This window comes from Podarcis muralis, chromosome 10, assembly GCF_964188315.1.
Source record: "Podarcis muralis chromosome 10, rPodMur119.hap1.1, whole genome shotgun sequence".
In the NCBI taxonomy this organism is placed as follows: domain Eukaryota; kingdom Metazoa; phylum Chordata; class Lepidosauria; order Squamata; family Lacertidae; genus Podarcis; species Podarcis muralis.
Genome location: NC_135664.1, coordinates 49,287,261 through 49,314,021, shown reverse-complemented (window position 1 = coordinate 49,314,021; position 26,761 = coordinate 49,287,261). Strand labels below are relative to the sequence as shown.

Below are 26,761 nucleotides of genomic sequence, written 5' to 3'. Positions count from 1 at the left end.
AGTCTTTGCTCCCCCCCCCCCGCCTGCCTTCAAAAGCCTCTCCCGGGAAGGCAGGCAGGGGGGAGCAAAGACTTTTGCCCCCCGCCGGCCTTCAGAAGAGGTCCAGGACCTCTTCTGAAGGCTGGCGGGGGGCGAAAGTCTTTGCTCCCCCCCCGCCTGCCTTCAAAAGCTGTCCGCCCAGGCTTCGCGGACCTCTCCGCAAGCAGCAGCAGCGCTGCCGCTGCTTGCGGAGAGTTGCCGGCATGCCGAAGCCTGCGCGCGCTGAGATCAGCGCGCCCATGCTTCGCGGCCCCGCCGCCCGGCATCGGGACGATGCCCCGATGCTGGGCGGCGGGGGGAGGTTCCCGCCCCGCATCGGGGCATCGTCCCGATGCCGGGCGGGGGGGTGAGAGGTTCCCGCCCCGCCGCCCGGCATCGGGGCATGGTCCGGGGCTTTTAAATTGCCCCGGAACAGCGGAGAAGTCCCCCGCTGTCCCGGGGCTTTTTAAAATGCTGGCGGGCGACAGCGGAGGCTTCGCTCCCGCCCGCCAGCATTTTAAGATTGCCCCGGGACAGCGGAGAAGTCCCCCGCTGTCCCGGGGCTTTTTAAAATGCTGGCGGGCGACAGCGGAGGCTTCGCTCCCGCCCGCCAGCATTTTAAGATTGCCCCGGGACAGCGGAGAAGTCCCCCGCTGTCCCGGGGCTTTTTAAAATGCTGGCGGGCGACAGCGGAGGCTTCGCTCCCGCCCGCCAGCATTTTAAGATTGCCCCGGGACAGCGGAGAAGTCCCCCGCTGTCCCGGGGCTTTTTAAAATGCTGGCGGGCGACAGCGGAGGCGCTTCCCCGCTGTCCCGGAGATTTCCCTATGGGCTTTCGTCTTGCGAAGCAAGCCCATAGGGAACTTCGTCTTGCGAAGCGCCTCCAAAATGGAAAACCCTTTCGTCTAGCGGGTTTTCCGTCTTGCGAGGCGTTCGTCTTGCGGGGTACCACTGTATTGTGATTTTAAACAACCCTCAATCATTTGGGAATGCTTTGACCCACATTATACTCGCTTTCGCAATATTTAAACTGCAATCAGGCAAAGCCATGCATGCCAAAATTTAAGTCACTGGATAAGTAATAGTTGGTGAAATAACAGTCAAAGTCTCTTTCAATAGGTTTATTTTGGCTTAGAATTACAGGAAAACATATGATAATAAGAAAATAAAAGTCTAACTTCCACTCTTACGGGATTTAGTCTGTGATTGCTAAACATCTGATTAGTTCCAGGCACAAAGAAATGAAACAAGCTAAACGTTATCACACTCAGAGGTGCCTCATACCAATGAATGAAAGGTTTCCACCCTCTCTTTGTAGAGTCGGTGAAAGGCATTTGCCATGATGTGAAAAGGGGCTTCATAGTTTTCCATCTCTTTCTGTAAAGATAGAAAATAAATATATAATGACAGATGAGGAAAAACTCGTTTAATTACTTCAAGAAACAACAATTGCAGGAAATAACAATTGCTGGAAACAAGCTAAATTACAGAAAGACACCGACATAATCCAGTGCCTCCTCTATCTGAAAATGAAAGCAATTATTTCTCTACATCCGATTATATAGACACTCACTACTGACATCTCGCAATATTCTAGGCCATTGGTTTCTGCCCAGTCTTTAGCTTGTTTTTGTTCCACAACTCGCCTATCGATCAAATCGGTCTTATTGCCCACTAGCACACCTACAAAAAACAAAAGGAAGAAGAAAAGAAGCATTGAATGATTAACAATGGCACTATAAAATCTAGCAAGTTAACAGGTAAAAGAGACAGGAAAATGTGTTGTTTGACAAGGTAATGGAAAGAAACACCACAAGGGAGTCACATGGCATATGTATTTCCCAAATTTGTTTCAGATACTGACTGAATAAAAGAAAGGCATTCTAACAGCTTGGAACTGCGATGCTGATGTCTGTCAGAACTCATGTGCGGGAGTTACAGGCACAAAGTATATATGCAAAAATATTCAGTCTCCTACCTGGAATATGTATTCTGGAGGCTTGGGTCCTCAGCTTCTCAAGCCATTTGGCAGAGTTATTGAAAGACTGTTCATTGGTAACATCATATACAATACACAGGGCATTGGGCTGTTCCCACTGTGCAACAAGAGAAAAACACTGTCAGTTCTGTTGAAACAGATGTTGTCAATAGTCAGTACAGCCCTGGAGACTTCATAAAAAAAGGGTATATAAGGAGCATCAGAAAACCAGAGCTAGAAAAGAAAGTCTGATAGACAAGGATTCCATCATCTATGGAAATATCACTGGCATTCAAAGGAAAGGTACATTGCTGTGTTTCAGCCAAATTCTTATCCAAAGCCTCAAAAAAGCACTTTCAAGGATGGAAAATTTGGGTGTGTGTTGTGGTGCAGCAGTAGCTGATCATATTCCATGAAAAGACCATAGTATAAACTCATAATAAAGTCAAAAAACCATCCCAAATGAAGATATAACATTGGGAAAGACCAAGAAAGAGATTACAGTTTATACTTTTCTCTGGCAAATTCAGCAAGGTACCATGCCGATGCCCACTTCGTGAATCAGCGTAACTGCCCCAGTGTTTTAAAAACTAGGAAAGCTACCAAACACGTAAGAACAAAGCAAGTTGAAGATCTATTAGGGAAACATAAAAAGGTCTTCCTTGTCAGGGATAACCAACACTGTGCTCTCCAGATGCTTCTGGACTCCAACCCTGATCAGTCCCAGCCAGCACAGACAATGGTCAGGGATGATGGGAGCTGACGTCCAACAACCTCTGGGGGCACCAGGCTATCCCTACTCTATGCAAATATGCTCTCTGCACAATAAGATCCATGGGCTTTCAATTTACAAAGCAGGAGTGCACAGCCAAATTAAGGCATAACTATTTTCCGTGAAACAATCCCAAAATATGCATTCTTGTTTAAGTGTCTTGCTGGATCAGACAAAGGCCTGTGTTAATTATCTGAAATAATTCAAATAACCAGAAGGCATTAGTTGGTTCACCTGACCTCCCAATAACTTTTATGCATGGGAACCCCCCCCCCCCCCCGTGACGATCCATCCAGTTGTTAGGAAAAAGACAGGAAGGAATGATTACTCCCAGTTCTTATGCAAGCTTTAATTAGGATGTGGAGGCCAGGGGTGCTTCAGAGCTTATTGTTGAATGAAAACTCTTATATTCTACTTGCCAGTTTCTCTAGCATTTCAGAAAAGATTTCTTTCCCTGCTGAGTCAAAGAGGAAGAGTTCCTGAAAGCAAAAGCAAAAACAATGTGTAGCCATGAAACCTTCCCCACTAAGTAAACAGTTTTTAAATGCTACCTCACTTCAGACACAGCAATGATCACAATCTTAATAATTAATAATAATACATGTAACCCACAGAGCTATAGAAATGAATTAACTATTATATTTTTAAATACAGAAGAAAACACACCACAGCCCAGGGTAGTCCAGCTTGCAAATATTTCACTGCCCTATCTCACCAAGCAGCCCATGACTAACTCACCAAATGGTGGCAGCAAAGAGCTCTGAGGGATGGGGGAGAGTCAAAGCAGTTGAGATGGTTCAGAAAGCTTGTTCTTTCCTTTCCTATAAAACATTGATTTCTGCTTCTATTCCTAGTATCAACTTATTGCATAGACAAAATGGCAGCTCATATACCAACATAGTTGCATGATTTTATCCCAAAGAGGTAGGAGTCCCAATGGGTATGAAGTTATTGGAACAAATTAGAGAGTCCAAGATGTTGCATTGTCAACATTAATGCTATACAAATAAGTTTTCCTACGTTTGTGTAAATTAACTAACAGAATCGGAGTAAGTTAAACAAAGTCATTGAAAAAAATGAGAATTCTAGATAGGCTTTTTAAAAAAAGTTAAAAAGCCTATCTGTTTAAATCATAGCTGGGCTCACCACACTATCATTTGTTTCTGGAATGAGTACCGTCTTCACCAGCAATTCTACTCCTGTTGTCTGTCAATCAAAATAAGGTAAACATGTCATAAAGATTCAGAGGAAGCAAGTGTATTTTCATACTATGCTTGCCTAGGGCCAAGAGAATCCTTCAGGCTTTTCAAATCATCATCACAATATAACAAACTAATTTATATGTCATAGAAACACTCAGAATCTGAAAAATGGATGTTTGGGACTAGCCTGGAAAAACAAAACTAGGCTGAAATGAAGGCAGTTGCTCACAGTTATAGAAAGTTTATTTTTGCTGCAGGACTAACTCTGGCTGTAGATTCTTTAGGGTATTTTTCAAACCCCTTTTCAGGCAAAAATCTTCATAAGAGAAATAGTACACCCTTCTTTTTCTGCTCACCTAAGGTAAATACAAAAAAGTATGTTTCAACATGAAGACCTACAAGTGCAGAGACCTGATTTGTACAAGTCTTCCCCCTCAAATTGGGTCTCCACGTAGAGGTCTCTGTATGGGGTGCCTGTTCCACAATTCCTTAGACATATACAGTACAGTGGTGCCTCGCAAGACGAAATTAATTCGTTCCGCGAGTTTTGTCGTCTTGCGATTTTTTTCGTGTTGCGAAGCACGGTGTCGGGAAAGTTTTGGAAAAGCTTCAAAAATCACCAAAGTCTTTAAAAACCTCAAAAAAGGCTACCACACCGCGTTCTATGAGTTGCTCCTCGAAGTCAAGTCGCAACTGTATTAACCGTGTTAAGAAAAAGGAAACAAACTTGCAAGACGTTTCCGTCTTGCGAAGCAAGCCCATAGGGAAAATCGTCTTGTGAAGCAGCTCAAAAAACAAAAAACCCTTTCGTCTAGCGAGTTTTTTGTCTTGCGAGGCATTCGTCTTGCGAGGTACCACTGTAGTGGGAAATGGAATGGGATGCACTTTTGCTCCCCCTGCATTTGATCATAATTGGTTGTGTAAGTGTACAAACTGGTCCTAGGTAAATATATCCTTGCCACTTTTCTGATGGGAAGTTTTAAATGTAACCAAGATACTTAGCACTATGATTAACATTCAGATCTGTGAAGATCACACCGATGTCTCTCCTCCCCAGTGCTTGTCATTCCATCCAAAAGCTCACCAATGTATAATTTTTCTGAAAATGAGCCCCATCATTGCAGAACATCTGGACCAAGGCACTTTTCCCCACTGCTGGGTCACCTGCACAACAAATAGGAAAAATACTTTTGTTCTAATTTGGCTAAGTCACTTCCTTCCTCCAATTATATTCTAAGAAATATAATGGAGCTGCGGGTATAGAGTGGTATATAAATTCAATAGATAGACAAAAGGGGGGGATGCTAAATAAATAAATAATACTGATGTAAACAATGACCAGTACAATATTATACATTTTATATGCATGCTGAAACCAAAGGATTTAAATACACCTATCTGGGCAAAGGACGCAGGTGGCGCTGTGGGTTAAACCACAGAGCCTAGGGCTTGCCGATCAGAAAGTTGGCGGTTCGAATCCCTGCGACAGGGTGAGCTCCCGTTGCTCCTGCCAACCTAGCAGTTCGAAAACACATCAAAGTGCAAGTAGATAAATAGGTACCGCCCTGGCGGGAAAGTAAACGGCGTTTCCGTGCGCTGCTCTGGTTCGCCAGAAGAGGCTTAGTCATGCTGGTCACATGACCCAGAAGCTGTATGCCGGCTCCCTCAGCCAGTAAAGCTAGATGAGCACCAAAATCCCAGAGTCGTCCGCGACTGGACCTAATGGTCAGGGGTCCCTTTACCTTTATCTGGGCAAAGGAACAGGTCCAAGCTAGACATGACATTCATTGTGTGAATGTAATTAAAATCAATGCATGTTTTTAGTGTAAACAGTGGCTGAGGGAAGGCTGAGGAGTCTCTGGACCACAAAGGTGGGGAGGAAAAGTTTTTCTCCCTACCACAGTGCCCACATACTGTAAATTGTTTCTTCAAAGCTGCAATTTACATTTCAAGGGATGCCCCCATCACACCTTGAAATGAAAAGCACACATTTCGAAAGCTGTTTTTTCTTTTTTGTGTGGACTGTAGCAAGGAGCAAAATAATTACCTGCCAGTTCTGTGGCAGCTCAAGATTCTCCAGAACTGCATCTAGCATGGCCCTCAGGCTGTAGGACACCTGTTCTCAATTTTTTGTAAGTACACAAACTCCAAAGATCTGCTGTGGTACTACTGACCATAGCATGGGACACTACAGAAACTGACTTTCTAGCTTTTTTCTTCACCATCTATCAGGACAGCACTTTTGGTCTACTTATATATTATACTTGCTACAATATAAATATTATTTTGCTTCTTTGAGTTTGCCACAATATTCTTATTATCAATGAATGTTAATCATAACCTTGTCCAGTCTTATGTTCATAATGTGAACAAGAATGAAGTTAGGAGATCTACTGTACAGAACACAACAAATGGCATTGTGGAAACATTGCCTAAAGCTGCAACATACTGTACTTTCCAGTATGGAAAAATATTTAATTTCGATCATAACAATATTGTCAGGATTCAGTATCAACATTTTAGGCATCAGAAATGAACAGGAAAAACATGTTAATTCTTCTGCATAAGATGCACGAAACACTCAGATTTCACAACAGTTTCTCTCTGTTTCACACAGGATGCAATTGTTCTGCTAGACATGCATACGCAGGAGCAACATGCATGAAAAATTCAGTATTTAGGCTCAAATTGAGCAACTATTTCCAAGACTAATTGAAGGAAATTGTGCTTTTCAGGGCGGCTGGCCTGTGTGTGTTTACTCCACTCAAACTTCATACCCTTGCATGGATGCCAGGTAAGACAGGAGCATCCAATGGACATAGCAGAAAAAAATGTGTCCATTATGCATGAGCAGACAACACAGTCAAATTTATACACTTCTGGTTGACTAGGTCACCTTGTAAGGCAATTAGAAAATAAAATTTGTTTAGGCAAATTGAATATTTTGCATTTATCAATGGTGGTGTAAGGTTTGCTTTTAAAGTAAAAATATGGAATATATTGTTGTGAGGCCCAGAGCAGAGTGCTGATGCAGCTTCAGCAATTATCAAATTGAGACTGAGCTCTATATAGCAGCAGCATACCTATTGCTGGTCCTGCCCTTGGTGGTAGTTGCCTTATCACTTAAAGGCCCCAGCCTGCTCCATTAGTCTTCTGCTCTGGCCTCACCCACCTCATGGGGGCCTCTGCAATGGATTCCTGCCTGCTCCATTAGTCTTCTGCTCTGGCCTCACCCACCTCATGGAGGCCTCTGCAATGGAGTCCTCTAGACTGAAGATAGCAGTGCTACATCCTTAGGCAAGAAGGGCATTGGCACCAATTGACCTATGAGGCAGGATGAAGCAGCAGAAGTCCCTGGGTTGGTACCCTCATGGACACCCTGCCTGTTCTGCTGCCTCCACCACCAGTGGCGAAGCAGTGCTGGCACTGGTTCCCATTTCGAGTGAGATCTCGCTGAAATCTCTCAACATCTCACAGAGCACAAAGGGATCTTGAGAATCATGCTGATGCTGGCCCTTCTACACTTGTGGAGGAGTGGCACTTCTCATTTCGCCTCAAGCGGGACACACCGGCCCTGCTTGGAAGAGCTTTTGGGGGATTAGCCCTGCATGGCCTCCCCCTTCAGAGTCTGCCCTCATCCCCTGAAAAAGCGTAATCTGATTCTAGGGTCATGACACTTCTAAGATTCTAAAGAAACATCCCATAATGCTAAGCATGCGATAAAACCACAACATCTTTCAATAATCTTGGCATTTTCTGTTCTATCTGGGAAAGTTGCTTGTCTAAAAGCTGATCTAACCCGAACACTTTGCTCCTAAAGCCTACAGTGGCTCTTGATCTGCAGTTTTTTTAACCAACCAACCAACCAACCAACCAACCAACGGTCAATATGCTTTCTGGCAAATCAAGGTAAGTTCAAACTGCCAGTTACAGTTCATTTCTATATAACAGGGATGTCCAACAGGTAGATCATGATCTACTGGTAGATCGCAGGGGGTATGTGGTAGATTGCGGGACCCCCCCCCCCAAATAACTGTGTGTTGTTTTTTTTAAAAAAAAGCTCAACAACTTTGGTAGATCACTGCCAGTTATTTTATAGCGGGAGTAGATCTCAGTCTCTTGAAAGTTGGACATGCCTGCTATATAACATGGAACTGGGTCTAGGTCCTAGATTGTTATCTCTTCCTTTCACCATTGCTTTCTTTTATAGGTTTGCAAAAAAGCCTTTGCCCCCTTCAAAGGAGGACCTGTTGCAGACTAATTGTCATTTTCAACAATCCTAGAATCATTTATTGATCGATTTATATGCCACCAACCGATGCAAGAAAGTTTGCAACACGAGAGACAAAACATTCACATCACAAAATTAGATGTGACTGATAGAAATCAGCGATGCCCTGGAGAGCTTATGTTTGACATTGGAGGGTCAAACTGGTCTCAGAGCAATAGAATAATTAGATAGCAGGTGTGCAGTGCTATTTTCTCTTTGTGTGTTTTCGCTTTTTGAAGAGCAAGTCCTCCTGCCTGGTGTGCTCCTGTGCTTCCCTTTCTACAGGGCACAAAATTAACCCAAGGCATATATACTCTTTACTATATATATACTATATATATACGAAAGCAAATATATATATATATATATATATATAATCCAATCCTAACCATGTCGATTTAGGAAGGAATTCTCAAGAGATTTCTAGAGCGGGGCAGGAATTATTTAAAAGCAACGGTTTCCTGTTAGGCTGCGTTGCTATAAAAGCAACCGAACACCTTAACCGCATCCTTAGATTGCGGGCGCTTGTGCAGAGGCAGCAATGCTCTTTTCCTCCCCTCTGAGACGAGGACATGCCTTGGCCCGGGAGGGACTCTCAGGTCCCTGTACACGAGGTGCGACTTGTGGCGATGCTGCCAAGGCGGCCAGTTTCGGAACTCACCTGCCACGATGCACTTGGCAGCCAGCTTCACCATGGCCTGCGCTACCCCTTCACCACAGGAGAGGATTTTGTGGGGAAAGGGGAGAGGAAGAGGCCGGCGCTTATGGAGGGGAGGGTTGTGTAGGCATCGAGGGGCTGGAATTAAGGCAGGCGGGGAAAGGGAACCCTGAGGTTGGGCCTAGCGGGGAGGGAGGAAGAGCCGCCCTGAGAGGCCTTGGCTACCGGGTCCCCCCAAACCCAGGTTCCAACTTAAACCACGCTCTTCCGCCTCTCGCGGAAAAAAGCGACTCCAGTCCTCTCCTAGCAACAGGACACGAGAACGTCCGCGCTTCCCCCGCCCTCCCCCACCTGCAATCCTATTGGCCGACGCTCCCCGTTCTCGGAAGATGCGATTGGTTTCGCGTTGCGCCCGCCTACATTTCCGTTTGGCTGTTCCCTCTCACGTCCTTTCCGCCCTTTTCGTCGATGCCCTCGGTTCATTAGTTCTCAGCATGTGCCGATCAAAAAGAACTCTAGGCGCCTATTGGCTCAGTTTGTGCTCAATCATTTGAAGTCGTCCAGGGCCGCCAACCGCGATGACGCCCCTGCCCGAGGAAAGCGATGAAGTCATTCAAAGCAACAATTTTGCGTGCGTGGACCGTCTTCTTCTACCCGGTGATTTATGATCCGCCAAACGAGGTTATTTTATGATTGGATGAGCCCGGGCGGGCTGTACCACTGGGACGGAATCATGCTCTTTTCGTTGTCAATTCTCTAGGGACGCCGGGAATGACTGCGGTTAAACTGTCTTCGGATAATCCCGATTCGGTGACGACTTTCCGTTAGGATTCTGCGAGGCAGCACGCGGGTTCACTTTCCAAGTCAATCCCTAAACACCCCCACCCGCCCATCAACAGTGGGCCTTCCCACGCCGCTGTGTGGCTCCTATGTACTTTCTGTGTTTATGGAGGCTCCACGCAAGGTTAACTGAGTTTTCCGCGTCTGCGCAGACCGACGCTGGCCCTGTCTCTTCCCCACCCCCACACGTTGCCCCTCCTTTGGGAGAGAGCGGGGAAGGGTTGCGCGCGCTGCGGGGGGTTCGAACCATCTCCAACGGTCACTGGCGTCGCGCGCTTTTTGACCTTCCTCCGGCGGCCCTTCCTTCTTCATCGTTGACGGGCAGCCGCCCTTCAACGTCTGTGTAACCCCGGCCCCAGCTCGGGGATGAGTGGTGTCCACTCTTGCTCAACCATAGGAGAGGGGCCTCTCCTCGCGAATTCCCGAGGAATTCAACGAGTTGAACCCTTCCTTCCCTGAGGGCAAAAGGAAAGCGGGATGGGGAGCAGAGAGAGGAGAGAGTAGCTGCTGCTTCCCCACCCCTTGACCCCGAAAACGGGGAAGAAATGGTAGGGAAGGGCGGAGAGCAGGCGCCAGCCAGTATTGCAGTTAATCGCAACAGCTGACATTGCTCCAGAGCTGGAAAGGCCGTTCACTTTTTGGAATTCATTGTGTGTCAATACCGCCTTTCTTTTACGGTGGCATAGGCCCCACTGGTTTACATCTTCACACTATTACTGTTGAGGTGATAATGGCTAGCCCGGGTGTTCCCAATACAGTGCCCAGGGCTGGCCTACCTAGGTGGCAAGGTGAGGTGAGCGCCTCAGGTGCCAGGATCCACAGGGGCAGCTGATCCTGGTGTTGATCTCTCCCCGCCCCCCCCGCCTTGTTCCTGATGTAGATCTTCCCTCACCCCTTCTTCCCTGGCAGGTAGAGGGGTGCCAGTTGGGGGTCCGCTTCAGGTGCCAAAATGCCTTAGGCCAGCCCTCGTAACACTCTCTGACTTGGTGCCTGTAGCCCCTGTCCCTCCAATTTTAATTTTTTTGGGGGGGAAGTGTTTGGTTATGGGCTTGCCTGCTTTTCTGTTTTATTTGGGGTATGCAAGTGTTGCTGTTTTGCCTGCTGCATGTGGCATTGTGAGCACTGCCAGATTTTCATCCGAAAAGGTTGGGCACTTCTGAACTAACCCATGGCCACCACACGAGCTTTGTGTTTTAGTGTCAATCTGAATCTGGCAGCCTCGTGATTGTGCTCCTATAACAGTTGTGGGCAGGATTCTTGCATTGCAGGGGATTGGACTAGACCAGGCTTAGGCAAACTCCGGCCCTCCAGATGTTTGGGACTACAATTCCCATCATCCCTGGCCACTGGTCCTGTTAGCTAGGAATGATGGGAATTGCAGTCCCAAACATCTGGAGGGCTGGAGTTTGCCTGTGCCTGGACTAGATGACCCTTGTGGTCCCTTCCAACTCTGCAGTTCTATGATTCTATACTACACCACACTGGCTCAGCATCAGGACTCAAAAGCTCTTAAGGATTTGTTACATTCATAAGAATGCAGAAGCCCTGTGGGATCAATCCAGCATTCCAACAGTATCCAACCAGATGTTTCCATGGGACATGGAGGTTCCATTAGACATCATAAGTGCTAGCCATTTGCCAGACCTATGTGACTTTTAAAATACCCTCTAAGTCAGTGGCCATTGGCACACCTTATGGCAGGAAATTCCTTACAGTGTGTTGTATGCTCCCCTTTTAATTTAGAACCCTCTCCATCTGTAGGTTGAGCTCAGGTGGAGTAACAATATATTAATCACACAATCTTCCAGTTAAAGCATAATTGCAGTCTTGTGCATGTCTACTCAATGGTGAGTCCCATTTCGTTCAATGGCGGTCACTCCCAAGTAAATGGATTGGATTAGTGCTTTAATCTTGTTCGGTCCCTGGCCACCAAAAGCCAATGTGAATTCAATGACATACATCTAAATGTGAAGCACTATACAGGAGGTAATACCAGTAAACAACAAGAATATCCCTTCTTCCCCACAAAGGAAGCATTGGCTAGAGCATAGGGGTTGAAGGCAGGCTTGAGAACCTTCACTTTTAATAAATGCAGTGGCTACAGTATTTCAATTCAAGAGGGCATATTGAAAGGAATGAAGGGGAGTAAATGCTCATGGATTGCCGTGGCGAAGGGGCTTGAATAACTCAGAGAAGCTATGAGCTATGCCGTGCAGGGCCACCCAAGATGGACAGGTCATAGTGGAGAGTTTTGACCAAACGTGATCCACCTGGAGCAGGAACCGGCAAGCCACTCCAGTATCCCTGCCAAGAAAACTCCATGGACAAAGACAACAGGCATATAAAAGTTATGACGCTGGAAGATGAGCCCCTCAGGTTGGAAGGCGTCCAACATGCTACTGAGGAAGAGCGGAGGACAAGTACAAGTAGATTCAGAGCTGATGAAGCGGCTGGGTCAAAGCCGAAAGGATGCTCAGTTGCGGATATGCCTGGAAGCGAAAGGAAAGTCCAATGCTGTAAAGAAAAATATTGCATAGGAACCTGGAATGTAAGAACCATGAACCTTGGTAAGTTGGATGTGGTCAAAAATGAGATGGCAAGAATAAATATTGACATCCTGGGCATCAGTGAACTAAAATGGATGGGAATGGGCGAATTCAGTTCGGATGACCATCACATCTACTACTGTGGGCAAGAATCCCATAAAAGAAATGGAGTGGCCCTCATAGTCAACAAAAGAGTGACAAAAGCTGTACTGGGATGCAATCTCAAAAATGATAGAATGATCTCGATACGAATCCAAGGCAGACCTTTTAACATCACAGTAATCCAAGTTTATGCACCAACCACTGGTGCTGAAGAAACTGAAATTGACCAATTCTATGAAGACTTACAACACCTTATAGAAATGACACCAAAGAAGGATGTTCTTCTCATTATAGGGGATTGGAATGCTAAAGTAGGGAGTCAAGAGATAAAAGGAACAACTGGCAAGTTTGGCATTGGAGTTCAAAATGAAGCAGGGCAAAGGCTGGAGTTCTGCCAAGAGAACAAGCTGGTCATCACAAACACGCTTTTCCAACAACACAAGAGACGACTCTACACATGGACATCACCAGATGGGCAGCATCAAAATCAGATTGATTATATTCTCTGCAGCCAAAGATGGAGAAGCTCTATATAGTCAGCAAAAACAAGACCTGGAGCTGACTGTGGCTCAGATCATCAGCTTCTTATAGCAAAATTCAAGCTTAAATTGAAGAAAGTAGGAAAAATCACTGTGCCAGTAAGATACAATCTAAGTCAAATCCCTTATGAATACACAGTGGAAGTGATGAACAGGTTTAAGGATTTAGATTTGGTGGACAGAGTACCTGAAGAACTATGGATGGAGGCTCGTAACATTATACAAGAGGCAGCAACTAAAACCATCCCAATGAAAAGGAAATGCAAGAAAGCACAGTGGCTGTCCAATGAGGCCTTACAAATAGTGGGGGAGAGAAGGCAAGCAAAATGCGAGGGAGATAGTGAAAGATACAGGAAATTGAGTGCAGATTTCCAAAAAATAGCAAGGAGAGACAAGAAGGCCTTCTTAAAGGAGCAATGCAAAGAAATAGAGGAAAACAATAGAATGGGAAAAACCAGAGATCTGTTCAAGAAAATTGGAGATATGAAAGGAACATTTCGTACAAAGATTTCCATAATAAAAGACAAAAGTGGAAAGGACCTAACAGAAGCAGAAGACATCAAGAAGAGGTGGTAAGAATACACAGAGGAACTATACCAGAAAGAAATGGATGTCTCGTACACCCCAGGTAGTGTGGTTGCTGACCTTGAGCCAGACATCCTGGAGAGTGAAGTCAAATGGGCCTTAGAAAGCATTGCTAATAACAAGGCCAGTGGAAATAATGATATTCCAGCTGAACTATTTAAAATTTTAAAAGATGATGCTGTTAAGGTGCTATACACAATATGCCAGCAAATTTGGAAAACTCAGCAGTGGCCAGAGGATTGGAGAAGATCAGTCTATATCCCAATCCCAAAGAAGGGAAGTACCAAAGAATGCTCCAACTACCGCAAAATTGCACTCATTTCACACGCTAGCAAGGTTATGCTTAAAATTCTACAAGGCAGGCTTAAGCAGTATGTGGACCGAGAACTCCCAGAAGTGCAAGCTGGATTTAGAAGAGGCAGAGGAACCAGAGACTAAATTGCAAACATGTGGTGGATTATGGAGAAAGCTAGAGAGTTCCAGAAAGACATCTGCTTCTGCTTCATTGACTATGCAAAAGCCTTTGACTGTGTCGACCACAGCAAACTATGGCAAGTTCTTAAAGAAATGGGAGTGCCTGATCACCTCATCTGTCTCCTGATAAATCTCTATGTGGGATAAGAAGCTACAGTTAGAACTGGATATGGAACAACTGATTGGTTCAAAATTGGGAAAGGAGTACGGCAAGGCTGTATATTGTCCCTCTGCTTATTTAACTCATATGCAGAATTCATCATGCGAAAGGCTGGGCTGGATGAATCCTAAACCGGAATTAAGATCACCGGAAGAAATATCAACAACCTCAGATATGCAGATGACACAACCTTGATGGCAGAAAGTGAGGAGGAATTAAAGAACCTTTTAATGAAGGTGAAAGAGGAGAGTGCAAAATGTGGTCTGAAGCTCAACATAAAAAAAACGAAGATCATGGACACTGGGCCCATCACCTCCTGGAAAATAGAAGGGGAAGAAATGGAGGCAGTGAGAGATTTTACTTTCTTGGGCTCCATGATCACTGCAGATGGTGACAGCAGTCACAAAATTAAAAGACGCCAGCTCCTTGGGAGAAAGGCAATGGCAAACCTAGACAGCATCTTAAAAACCAGAGACATCGCCTTACTAACAAAGGTCCGTATAGTTAAAGCCATGGTTTTCCCAGTAGTGATGCATGGAAGTGAGAGCTGGACCATCAAGAAGGGTGATCGCCGAAGAATTGATGCTTTTGAATTATGGTGCTGGAGGAGACTCTTGAGAGACCCATGGACTGCAAGAAGATCAAACGTATCCATTCTTAAGGAAATCAGCCCTGAGTGCTCACTGGAAGGACAGATCCTGAAGCTGAGGCTCCAATACTTTGGCCACCTCATGAGAAGAGAAGACTCCCTGGAAAGACCTTGATGTTGGGAAAGATGGAGGGCACAAGGAGAAGGGGACGACAGAGGATGAGATGGTTGGATAGTGTTCTTGAAGCTACAAACATGAGTCTGAACAAACTGCGGGAGGCAGTGGAAGACAGGAGTGCCTGGCGTTCTCTGGTCCATGGGGTCACGAAGAGTCAGACATGACTAAACGACTAATAACAACAACAAATGCTTATTTAAAGCAGACTTTTTCTAATGACAGTACTGATAAAGAAGTCAAATTACAACTGATAAGTATAAATGGGCTTTTAAACACAGTGGCTCTGGACAGGATGCGGCAAAACAGGTAGATAGGAATTGGATCATAGAAAACAACATGAATGGACATTGTGGAAGCACCCATTAGGATAGAGCCTCCTCTCTAGTGGTGCATTGACTGGAATTCCTGCCTTGTGGAGGTGCAGATGGCCACTATATTCAAAGTAACAAACAAAACTTTCATTTTCAGTCTTACCAATTAAAAATTGTCCTCAGTGATTAAAATCCAGCCCCACTGATTATCAACTAAAATTAGGTGGAACTAAATGCTACCAAGGAAACGTAATGGCTGACAGGCATTTGTAGGGAGGTGAAGTGATAGTTGGAGGAAGATTTTCTCCTGTTCCCTGCAGATTGTCTTCTGCATACACCCTTAATGATTGTATTTAAAGGATTTCCCCATCACTTGGACTCTGAAACCAGAAGTGAGTCTAGCGAGTGTGGAAATTTATTGAGGTTCACATTTGCAGGGAGAAATCACGGTTCAGGAGAAATAAGTATCTCCCCCACCGCCAGGGAATAAACCTGCCCTCTAAAGCTGTGCAGCCTGATCCTATCTGTATATTCAGAAGTCTGCACAGTGAGGCTTATGCACAAGTAAGTATTCACAGAATTGCAGCCTTGCAATGCAATCCTGTGCATGTTTACTCAGGAGTAAATCTGATTGAGTTTAATGAGATTCCCTGCTAACTGAATATGTATTAGGGCTGGGAAGCTTTTCAGCCTGAGGACTACATTCCCTTATGGTTATTTTATGGGAGTTGCTTGCTGATAATGGTGGGAGTCAGAGATAAAAATGGTGTAGCAATTAATGTAACAACATTGGAAAGATTTCAACACATATCCATCAATGCAGATAAAAACAATCTAGCCAGGAACAAAGTAGGTTGGAGAGAGGCTTGGCCTGGGGAGGGGGCATGGAGAGCTACACTTGGTCCCTGGGCCTGAAGTTCCCCATCCTTGGTATATAAGATTGCAGTCTTAGTAATTCCCTAATTAAAACATGCAGCCCTGTTTAAACTGCTGAGATGTGGGAAATTATGCAGTTTGTCAGAGCTCCCTATTCTTTCACTTGGTTCCTTTGTCCACTCTTCCACCCTCTGCTGTGGTGCAAAACTGAATCTTGCTTGCTATTGCAGGATTGGGAGAAGGTAGATGAAGGAACTGTCATGACTGCATTTTTCTTCTTATGCACTGTTAAAGGTGTGTGTGTGTGTGTGTGTGAGTGACAATTCTGGGTTGTATCCAACTGTGTTTTACTCAGAATAGATCCACTGAAATGAATGGACCTAATTTAGCTGTGCTCATTCATTCTAATAGATCATACTTATCTACTCTTAAGTATGATTAAAGTTAATACTACCATCTGTATTATGACCCAGCAATCTTAACATTTAGTTCTTTGTATTTATTTATAAAATTTCAACCTCGCCTTCAGACATATAAGCCCAATTCAGACGCAGCAGCTCTGGTCTGACAGCCATGGTTTAAGACTCCCTCCATGCTAATTATTATTTGTTAGTTTTCTTAACCCCCCTTTCACCAAAGTCCCAAAATACAATATTAAAATCAGTTAAAAGTTTGTGATCAGAAGAGGAGGGCGAGTCCTAAACATGAAACCAGGTTCCATTGTTTACCAGCCCAGATTCTTTCTATTTGAACATGGACATGGCTTCACTTAAACTTGTAGTGCTAACCTAAAAACAACATATGTAAAAGCAGCAGAAAATAACCTCTATAAAATACAGGTAGTAAAATCAGTCAAAACATCAAAACAGCTAAAGTGAATAAAAGGGACCCCAAACTGTAAAATTATCATCCCTAATATCAGCTAAGACAGAACTTGAGGACCAGTATGCTTCTTAGGAACTACTGTGCTAGAGAAACCTTCAAAAACCCAGTAGTTCCTTGTGACTACCTGAGGGAGTCAGGAGAGTAGCTTTCATATAAGAAACCAGGGAGCTCTTGGCAGAAGTGTAAAGAAGGCTGATTATGACATTCACTTGGGATGTAGAAGGTGTGGGTTCAGTTCCCTCTTGTATTCATTTTCTTAAGATTCAATTCACACTATACTTTAGCTTTCTATCTGTAGAGGTTAACAGGTTTTTGTTTTTTACAAAATGTTGAGATGGTCAGACACTGTGGGAGACAGGTCTAGCAAGAGACAGAAAATTAAATAGTTACAGTGTCAACGTAGCTGTGTTCTAAACAGCAGACTTTAAAACCAAAGTGAGAGTTGACCCACCCTAAGGAGGTACACATGGGACTTTGATAGAAGAAGTGTGAGCAGAGGACCAAATAAAGGAAGGAAATGGAACAAAGTTCAAGAATAAAAAGGACAGCAAATCAAAGAAAGAAAAGGAAAATAGGTGGTGATAAAGAAACCTTTGTTTGAGGAATACGTTTTTTTTTGTTATTATCAGAAACACCTTGGTATTAAAAATCCTTCCCACAGCCTTATCTTTGTGAAAGGCAGACTTCCACTTACTGAGTTTGAAATATATGACACATACGAAAATGATGAAAGAACTGGGTATGTTTAACTTAAAGAAAACAAAATTAGGGGAGACATACTGGCAGTTTTCAACTAATAGGCTGCTATATAGGCAAAAGCAGTCTCAGAACAGACTTAAGCTTATACAGTTTGAAACAATATACAGCAAACTACCTCTAACAGTTAACAAAGCTGGGGTAATGTGGGATCTTGTAGGTTTTAAAAAGAGAGAGCCCAAAAGTGTTAATCAAAGAATGGTTTAGAACCTAATTCTATGCATGTTTATTTAGAAGTAAGAGTGGCTATGAATTCTCTTTTAATATTACCAACATTCACTGAAAACAGGAAGCAAAAGTCAATAACATCTTGAATGTCTGCAACCACTCTTAGCTTGGAGGCTTTTGAATAAAATTGAAGTTGCATGGAACTATGGGAGTATTTGCTCATTATCTCTTCTTGATAATCACTGAAGATTAGATGGCAAGGACAGGAGGACAGTTCTGACACTGCAAAAAACATTGTAGGTATCATCTAGGCTGCTACATGCTCAGAATTTGAGAGGCACATTTGAGCATTAGCTGTATGGGCCAAAGGAATGGAAACCCTATGTAAATTCTGGTCACATTCCTGCCCGGTATACTCTCCCCTAATAAGCAAGCCATCCAACATGAACTCTGAGCATTCAAGACTGTGGTAAATGGGGAATGTTAGAGAGAGCAACCAAGTGTAAAAGTCAGCAAAGCAGAAAGGTTTGGATAACAATGACACAAAATCTTTCTTTTCCTTCACCTCTGATTCATGCTCTGTGACTTAGGGCAGCTGTAAGGAGGTAAATCATTGGTAACATACCTTAGCAGCTATGGAGTGACACTACCCAACCAAATTCTGGGTTACTTTACAGAGGGCAAGTTCACATATATTGTTTGACATGTACCTCTCAGCTGTAGGAGAAATTTCTGCAGTGGAGCAGAAGCCAAATGGGTATCCAGACAAACTGCATTATACTGCCACAGTAACTTGGTAGCATTACACAATAACGGTTGAGAATAATTATCTATGGCTTTGTTTTTACTGTGGTGTTAAAACTGAGGATTCATATGGTTTTTATATTCCTCCATGCTAAAAACATTCCTGTACTTAGAACACTAGTGTGTGTTAGGAAGGCTGAGTTAGATTCTCCTCTCTGATTTCTAGGTGAAATAAATTTTATTTTTATTGCTGCTGGCATCTGTCTGTCTCAGGAGACAATGGAAGAGTACGCCTTTGGGGGGTGAGGTCAAGCTGTTTGAAGGTTGCAGCACCTGGTACGGCTGTAAAGACCAAAGTGGGAGAGACATGTTTTCCTGCAGCTGGGGCAGATGAAGGTGTCCAGTTGTGCTGCTGCAGATGGACTATGGCATTTCTCCTCTCTCCACTCCTCCCACTGGTCATTTCTCCTCTGGTCACTGCTATGGATACACAAGGTGACTGCATTGTCTTCAGGCATTGTGGTTGTCTGCAAGGGGTTGCCACATGATAGGGTTGATGTTGCCAGCCTTCATGTCACATTTGCAGACATCTTTATAACACAGTGTTGGTTTGCCAACTGGCCTGGTGGCGGAAGCCAGCTCTCCATAGAGCACGTCCTTGAAGATCCTGGCATCTTCCATTCTGTGGACATGACCAAGCCAGTGTAGACGTCACTGAGCCGGGAGTGAGAACAATACTCCATTTTTGTATGGAGTAGTATTTGGTTATGTGTGTCCTCAACCTGCAGTCTAAAGTGGTACAGTCCTGACTCATGTTTACCACCTCAGTGAGAATCTAGTCCAAGTGTGTCTACCCTCAAATCTTGGCACAATAAAGCCACTGGTAGTTCAAACAACAACACCATTTAAAACATTAATTGAGCCTGAATGAAACTGACATTCAACAAACCCATCTAAACTTAAATTATTTTCAGCCAGTTTGACCAAGCACAATTACCAGGTTTGAGAAATATCTCAAATAAAAGGCAAAAGCTGCTGCTGAGAAAACAACAATACATCCCTAAATTAGCGAATGCAATCTCAATTTCTTGTGTATGGATTTTGAGAGGATGAGTCAGAGCTGTGTGTTGATCCATCAGCCTGTGCTATATGGATCATCTGCCTGTGATGGTCCTCAGTCCATTGAAATGCAGACAGGATAATCCTAGGCACCTCCAGCCTGGTGGGTTTTGTTTGGCGAATATATTCTGCAACATATATTTGATGCAATACTAATGCTTTCATAGTGGATTTATACTGAACAGTTCGTACATCATTCCACTTTCTTAGTTCAGTGATGCTTACCCAATGTAACTGCATTTACTGCCTCCTGGAGGGCCACTTTTGCACTATGCTGCAATGGGGGTGGGGGACAACAACACCAGAACATTGGTGGTATGAAAAGTTACAGGATTTCTTTTAGTACTGTTTGCACTGCGGGTGTTTGAGGGATTCCATGTAATTGCCCTGATACCACCATGAGCACAAATAACGAATGTGCAATAAAATGGACAGCTGGACAGTCCATTGAAATGCAGGTAGGTCCTAGGATTATCCTGGTACCTAGCCAGTCGGCGACACAAAGAACAATGTTGTGTGGGGTTCTCCAGTCCCAGAGCAGTCTTATCATGAAGCAAGACATGCTGGCTACTGCTGGCTGTGGATTTTGAGACCCATTAATTTCAGCTGATTTTGTGCCCTTTAAACATTTTAAATGCTCCAGTTTTAATTTGTGATGTTAAAAATTGGAAACAAAGGTATTCAAAATTGATAAAGACATTTCATTAAGGTGATGGCATTATAAGATATGTCCCATAGCTTATTGAGTGCAATACTCCAGCTTGATGGTTTACTTTTAAAGCACCCTAGTTGTATCCAGTGTATGACTAAGTTAATTTAATATTAATTAAATTGGGTTAATACTGTCACTTAGCAGTACACTTGTTCCGCTGGTGAAATGTTTTGTGCCAGCAGGATGTTGTGCAAGGGAATGCATAAGCAGGTTGCTGGTAACTTTGTTTCACAATGGCTTGCACAACCCCTTGCACTAGAGGACAAAGAATGCCGGAAACAGACTTTTCTCATTCCTACACACACCTGCCTATCTTTTGTATCTGTGGCCTGAGGGTAGTGGGTGCTGATGTGATAGCACTGTGACCTTGATTCTGGTCTGGAGTGCCAGTGTGACTTGTTTGTGCCTGAGATAGTAGAAGAACTTAGACCTTTTCAGGTATTATTCTGAGAAAACACTATGTTTTGGAGGGTGGGATTTAAATGTATCAAATAAGTACATTCTATGAATTTCAGCATATCTGAAATGTGCTTACATGCCTGCCTATGCACATTCTCCGTTCTTACAGCATCTGAAAAGGGCTCTGGGGCGCTCTGTCTCCATAACCCTTAAATTGCTGTTCTCAAGGAATCTAAATTGGCATATCTGGAGAGAAGCAATGCTAATAGTACACAAATGACAAAGCTTTAGAATAGCTATATGTCTATCTTACCAGAAACTAATGTGACAGCAGCCAAGCTAGCTGAGTGAATTAGGTTATGAGGTTGGATTCAGTGTTTATTTTCTAAGTATTCTAAGAAGAGCTGGATCAGATCAAAGGTGTACCTAGTCTGGCATTGTGTTCTCACAATGGCCAACCAAACAGGACATGAGCGCCAATATCATTTCCCTTTGTGATCCCCAGCGCTTGACATTCACAGGCATGCTGCCTCGGAACATGGAGGTAGTACATAACCACCACGACCAAATTGGTGGCCTTCCTTACATTTTGTCGAAGTCAATTCCAGCGTTTTACTGTATGCTGCTTGAAGAAATACTTCGCTTTGTCTGCCCTGAATCTCTCAAAATTCACCCTCTGTGGTTCTGCTGTATTAGATTTTGTTTGTCACAGCTGGGCGGATATTGAAGGCAGCATTCCAATCAAAGCTCTGGGTTCTACAAACCCAGCAATTTGCAATTTCAGAAGTAAGGTTCCCAGGCCAAGCATAACTTGTGGTCCTTGCATAAGCACACAGCAGTAGGTTTTCTTCCAAATAAATAATCACACAACGTCAAATAATGTGCCTAATTTATATGTATAACAGTCATAGTATAATTGAGGCCCTGGGTATGTGACTGCAAGATTGACCTAAATTCTTTTGGAAACTTCCTGCGTTCTCCCAATGCAGCTGATTAGAGGTTCTGTTATAGCCTTAAATGCATTTAAAAAATTGAAGATTGTGATGAATTAAATATAATGCTGAATAACAGGATCCTGACATCATCTTCCATTATTTAATCAGAAATGTGATATTAGGTTACAATGTCCCCAAATGTAAATTTTCCCTGTGCTGTAGATATTTTGCAGAAAATGCACAAGAACATGAGGGGCAGTGCTAACAGGGAGGCAGATAGCTTTGTCAGATGCAAAGGAAGGAAAAAAACCCCCTCAAGATCCTGAAAAGTGTGGACAGAACTTGGACCTAAGAAGTAGACAATTGGGGTGTGAGCAGATTGGCAGTGTTTTTGCATGATCTGCTGCTTACATTTCATATACTGTACAATCCTGGGATATGTCACTGTTCTTCAATTTCCGGGTGTGTGTGTGTGTGTGTTTCCCACATAAATCTCATATAACAAAATACAGAATGTCCTGATAATCATCTGGGCGGCATTCTTCCGTTCTGCTAGTACCTGGCTGTTGTCCCACCTCTCCTCATTATTCATTATCAGAATATTTTTCTTTTCTTTTTATCTTGCAACAAATTTGCAGCGCTGCACACTGTTACTCAATCATCCAGACACCTGGTTAATTTTGTCTGCTCCTTTCTTTTAGCAGAAGATAAGCATGGCTACCCCCTGATCTTCTCTCAAGGTTCTCCCCCCTCCACTTTTCAGTATGCTCAGTGGTGCAGTCAGGTATTTTTTGATTTTGGTTTTCACAGAATCATAGAAGTGAAGAGTTGGAGGGCACTCCAAAGGTCATCTAGCCCAACTCCTTGCCATGCAAGAATCATAGCTACAGAATCCCAGGCAGTTGGCCATCCAACTTTTATTTTATTTTTTTTAACTTCTAATGAATCAGAATTACCAGCTTCCAAAAGCTCTAAAATTGTCAGCAAGGCAAATGGGGAATTTATTGGATCTTACATTCTTGGCAGAGCTTGAGTTCCAACAGATATCAGAATAGTTGAAGTCCCCCATGACTACTATATCTCTTCTTTTTGAATTTTTGGTAATTGCTCTAGGAAGGCATCATCCAAGCCTTCATTCTGGCTTGGAGATCTATAGTAGACTCTCGCTGTGAATTCACTGTTGTTTCCCTCTCCTACAATTTTTACCCAAATACTCTAGACCTGCCTTCCATGCTGCAAGTCATGGATCTTCTTATTGGTGTACCCATCCTTTACATATAATGTTGCTACTCCTCCCTTCCTGTATGGTCTATTCCTAGGTTATGCCTCTCAATTAGTACATTACAATCATGAGTCTCATTCCACTAGGTTTCAGTAATGTTTATTATCATGTTTGTCATCCTGTATTAAGAGCTCAAGTTCATCTTGTTTATTTCCCATGTTCTATGCATTAGTATAGAGACAACTGAAACCATGAGTCATTTCCTCCAGCTGCTTCCTTGTTGTTTTTTCCTGCCCAATTGCAGGTTCCTGTAGCACTGCCCAACTTTCCTGAAGTTACTATCCCCCAGTACTTGGTGTTCCTCTGTCTTCTGAAATATTCTCTCCTCCCCATCAAGATTCAGTTTAAAACTCTCCTGATCAGATTTAGGAGACTCTTAGCAAACACATTATTGCCAGCTGCTATGGGGTGAAATCTACCTATTACTAGAAGTCTTCATGGAAGTGGATACTATGGTGCAAGAAGCCAGATAGCACCATCTGTACAACCAGTGGTATAATTCCAGTTTTTTCTCCTCTCTTCTTGGGCTATGACCTCCAATAGGAAGGAGTGATGAAATACCCACCTGTGCCCCAAAGTCCTTCAACTTCCTACTCAGAGTCTCATATGGACCTCTGCCCCCAAAATCTTGCCCTGATGGCACCAATGAGGAGCCCTAAGATGATGCAGTCCTAAGGTGATTACTCAGGAAACCCCATGGAATGTGTTTGCACAGTAGTAGCATCTTGGATGTGCATTTGATTTAACCCAGCCCCCAGTTGGCTTTTGCATTTTTTAAAAAATTCTGCTACTTTTAATGGTACCCAGCCCAAATCCACTGTGTGAAGTGGCCTCTTCCCCTTGTGTAATGGCCTCCCTCATGCTCTTTTTGTTGGACTGCTTTCAGGAATGTAGACCATAATTTTAACTCTCAAAAATAGTGAAATGATCATTCTCCGGGGAAATGGAGGATAATTATTAAAGCCATATCAAACTTGGTTCACACATAATTTGATTACTCTTTCTATGCTTATTCTTTCAGAGTCCTAGCTGAATGTGTGTACTGATACCAATAATTCACATTGTACCTGACTTGATGTGAGTCTGTTCTTTTGTGGTCTATTTAAATAAATGATGCAAGATCTCTAGTAGGGTCAAGTTTCACAAAGTGATTCTGGGACCTTCTAGGGAAGGGACTATAGCTCAGCACTAAAATAGGTTTTGTGTGCATTTTCTAGGCTTGAGGTTGCTAGATTCAGTATGGACAGATTTACCTGCAGCTGTGAAGAAGAGAGCTGCAGTGTCTCTTACCACTGCAGCACAATTGCCTCATCTGATCAGAGGCCCATGGAGATAGGTTTCAATGCACATTAATTGTGTGCACAATTCCCCTTCTAATCCAACTGGCATGGTCCTATTAAACAATTGGCAAATAACACCAAGTAGCTGTTGGGGAAGAGGAGGGGTCTGGATTTAGTTACCCCCCAACCTTTCTTTTCACCAACAAACTGATGGACAACACTGCTCTACTTCTTTGTAAACCCACTGGAACCAATGCCAATGAACAAGAAAAATGCAACACTATCTATCATCCATCTATCAATCATCCATCTATCTATCTAATCTATCTAATCTATCTATCTCTCTATCTATCCATCATCTATCATCTATCTCTATCATCTATCTATGTATCTGAGTCACCATAAAGAAGAATCGGATTTTATTTCAATCCTCTTCTTCATTTTAAAAGCTATTTAGGACAGCTGAAAGGTATGAGCACATGCATGTTTAGTGATTTTTTCCAAGCAAATTATTATCAACAAACCATTACTGATGCACTTCGATTTTTTTTATCCACAAGGTTTAAGATTTGGTTTCTTATAGTAAGTCTCTGTATCCTATTTGAAAGATGTGCTCAACTTCATGCCTGCTCTGATCTCAGACAGCAGGATAGGGATAGCTCCCCTCTCTCTGAAATGGGCTGCTTGTCATGATTGATGATGCTGGGTTTAGAACAAACATTGGTATGACTCAGGAAAAGTCAGCTCTTTTCAATACCTTCAGGCAGAGCAGGAGAGATAAAAGGTAAGCCGTGTGCTGTTGTGGAATCAGAAATGCTCTGCCTAGCTTGGCTTCACTCAGACAGAACCAGTTTATTCCTGTGGGGAAAGGGATGATGATCCTTCACAGAACTGGCCTGGAGAGGTTGCTTTAAATAATAATAATAAAAATTGGCATGGTTTGATTGCCTTTGTTTTAATGGTTGTCGATTTCCCTGTATCTGAAGAAGTGTGCATGCACACGAAAGCTCATACCAAGAACTAACTTAGTTGGTCTTTAAGGTGCTACTGCAAGGAATTTTTTTTGTTTCGATTTCCCTGTAGCTCAAGTCATAGGCAGTGCAATTACACCTTATTGCCACAGGAGGTCAGTGGCTGCTGAGAAATTATATATTTATCTATCTATCTAATCTCCCCTATCTTAATTTATTCCTTTTTAGTTACTACTAGTGCATGAGTATGTGGATGGGGTTTGGTATTATACACACTGGCAGTCTGCTGCTACTGCTTGAGTCTTCAGCCGATGCCCAGGAACGGTGTCGCACTTTGAGGCCCCCAAGCCCTCCCCCTGTAAATAACTTCACACTGACTGATAAATTTTTCCCTTCCCCTGTAAATAACTTCACACTGACTGATAAATTTTGTTTAAGTTATTGGGCAAAATTTAGACCACAACTTTATTAATTACAGCAAAGTGAGCAATATTGGCTTAGGCATTGGCAACAGACTATAACTGGTAGTCTGGCTGGTAGTTTGAAAGGGTAAACACCAAATGAGGGAGCAACATCGATGAAGACCAACGAAGCTCACCCTGGGGTTCCTGTGGTCCTGGCATGGCCCTAGCCCCTCAAGCGAACTTCGGATGAGATCCAGGACCCCCAGATTCCTTTACTGGAATACCCTATTTCTGGAGGGGCAGGTGATGGCCACACCTCCCCTCCCACACACTTCAATAAGCCAATGCCTAACCATCAAATCTTACAAAGTTGTGATGAATGCTAAGGGGGTAGGCAAAAGCCAAGTGGCTCTAGCCAATCTGCCAAATGGAAAAATTCCAAAACAGGGCCAAATCAGCATGACCTAAAATTAGGGAGGGAGGGCGGGTGTTCGGCAGTGCAAAGCAAGTGCCCTCAATTGTGTTGCGCTGCCGCTTTTATAGGATCTGAGAATCACGCTGCTTGCCCTGATTGGCCAAAACAGCCTGGCACGATCCCAGGGCCAAACGGTTAAGATTTGGGCCACACCTATCAACAACCCACCTTGCAGGGGTGTCCTGGGGGTCCACACACAGCCAGGACCCTCATTAAGGAGGATCCCATTTGTACACTCTTTGGGCCCCTCCAGACATCCTCTTTATGGTGATTTCATGATGATTTGTGCTCCTGATAGTATCAGGGCAGTTATATGTTATCCCATTTTCCCAAAGTGTGCCCGCAGATATTTGGGGGTGGACATACTGCTTCATTTTCGGTTAGTAGTTTTGTGCTGAAATCCTGTAATATTTTATACCAGAAACATTCACAGAATCATAGAATTGTAGAGTTGGAAGGGACCACGAGAGTCATATCAAACCATTATTTTGCCTGACACAAGGCTTGAACCCACAACTCTGAGATTAAGAGTCT

The 26,761-nt window shown here is 43.6% G+C and overlaps 1 protein-coding gene across 4 annotated transcripts; it reads right to left on the bottom strand.

The window, feature by feature from the left end:
• Nucleotides 1-1,123: 1,123 nt before the first annotated feature.
• IFT27 (intraflagellar transport 27) lies at nucleotides 1,124-9,920 on the bottom strand. Of its 4 annotated transcripts, none has more exons than XM_028746772.2 (7): nucleotides 9,249-9,920; nucleotides 5,054-5,133; nucleotides 3,914-3,973; nucleotides 3,187-3,246; nucleotides 1,996-2,113; nucleotides 1,591-1,700; nucleotides 1,124-1,394 (listed from the first exon to the last, which is right to left on the bottom strand). In XM_028746772.2, exons 2-7 carry the CDS (start codon nucleotides 5,096-5,098, stop codon nucleotides 1,296-1,298), a joined length of 492 nt encoding a protein of 163 aa, XP_028602605.1. In that variant the 5' UTR covers nucleotides 5,099-5,133; nucleotides 9,249-9,920; the 3' UTR covers nucleotides 1,124-1,295. The 4 variants fall into 4 exon arrangements, with proteins under 4 accessions (XP_028602605.1, XP_028602606.1, XP_028602603.1 ...); XM_028746773.2 differs by having other exon boundaries at nucleotides 9,318-9,920; XM_028746770.2 differs by lacking the exon at nucleotides 9,249-9,920 and adding an exon at nucleotides 8,901-9,236.
• Between the last annotated feature and the right edge of the window lie 16,841 nt (nucleotides 9,921-26,761).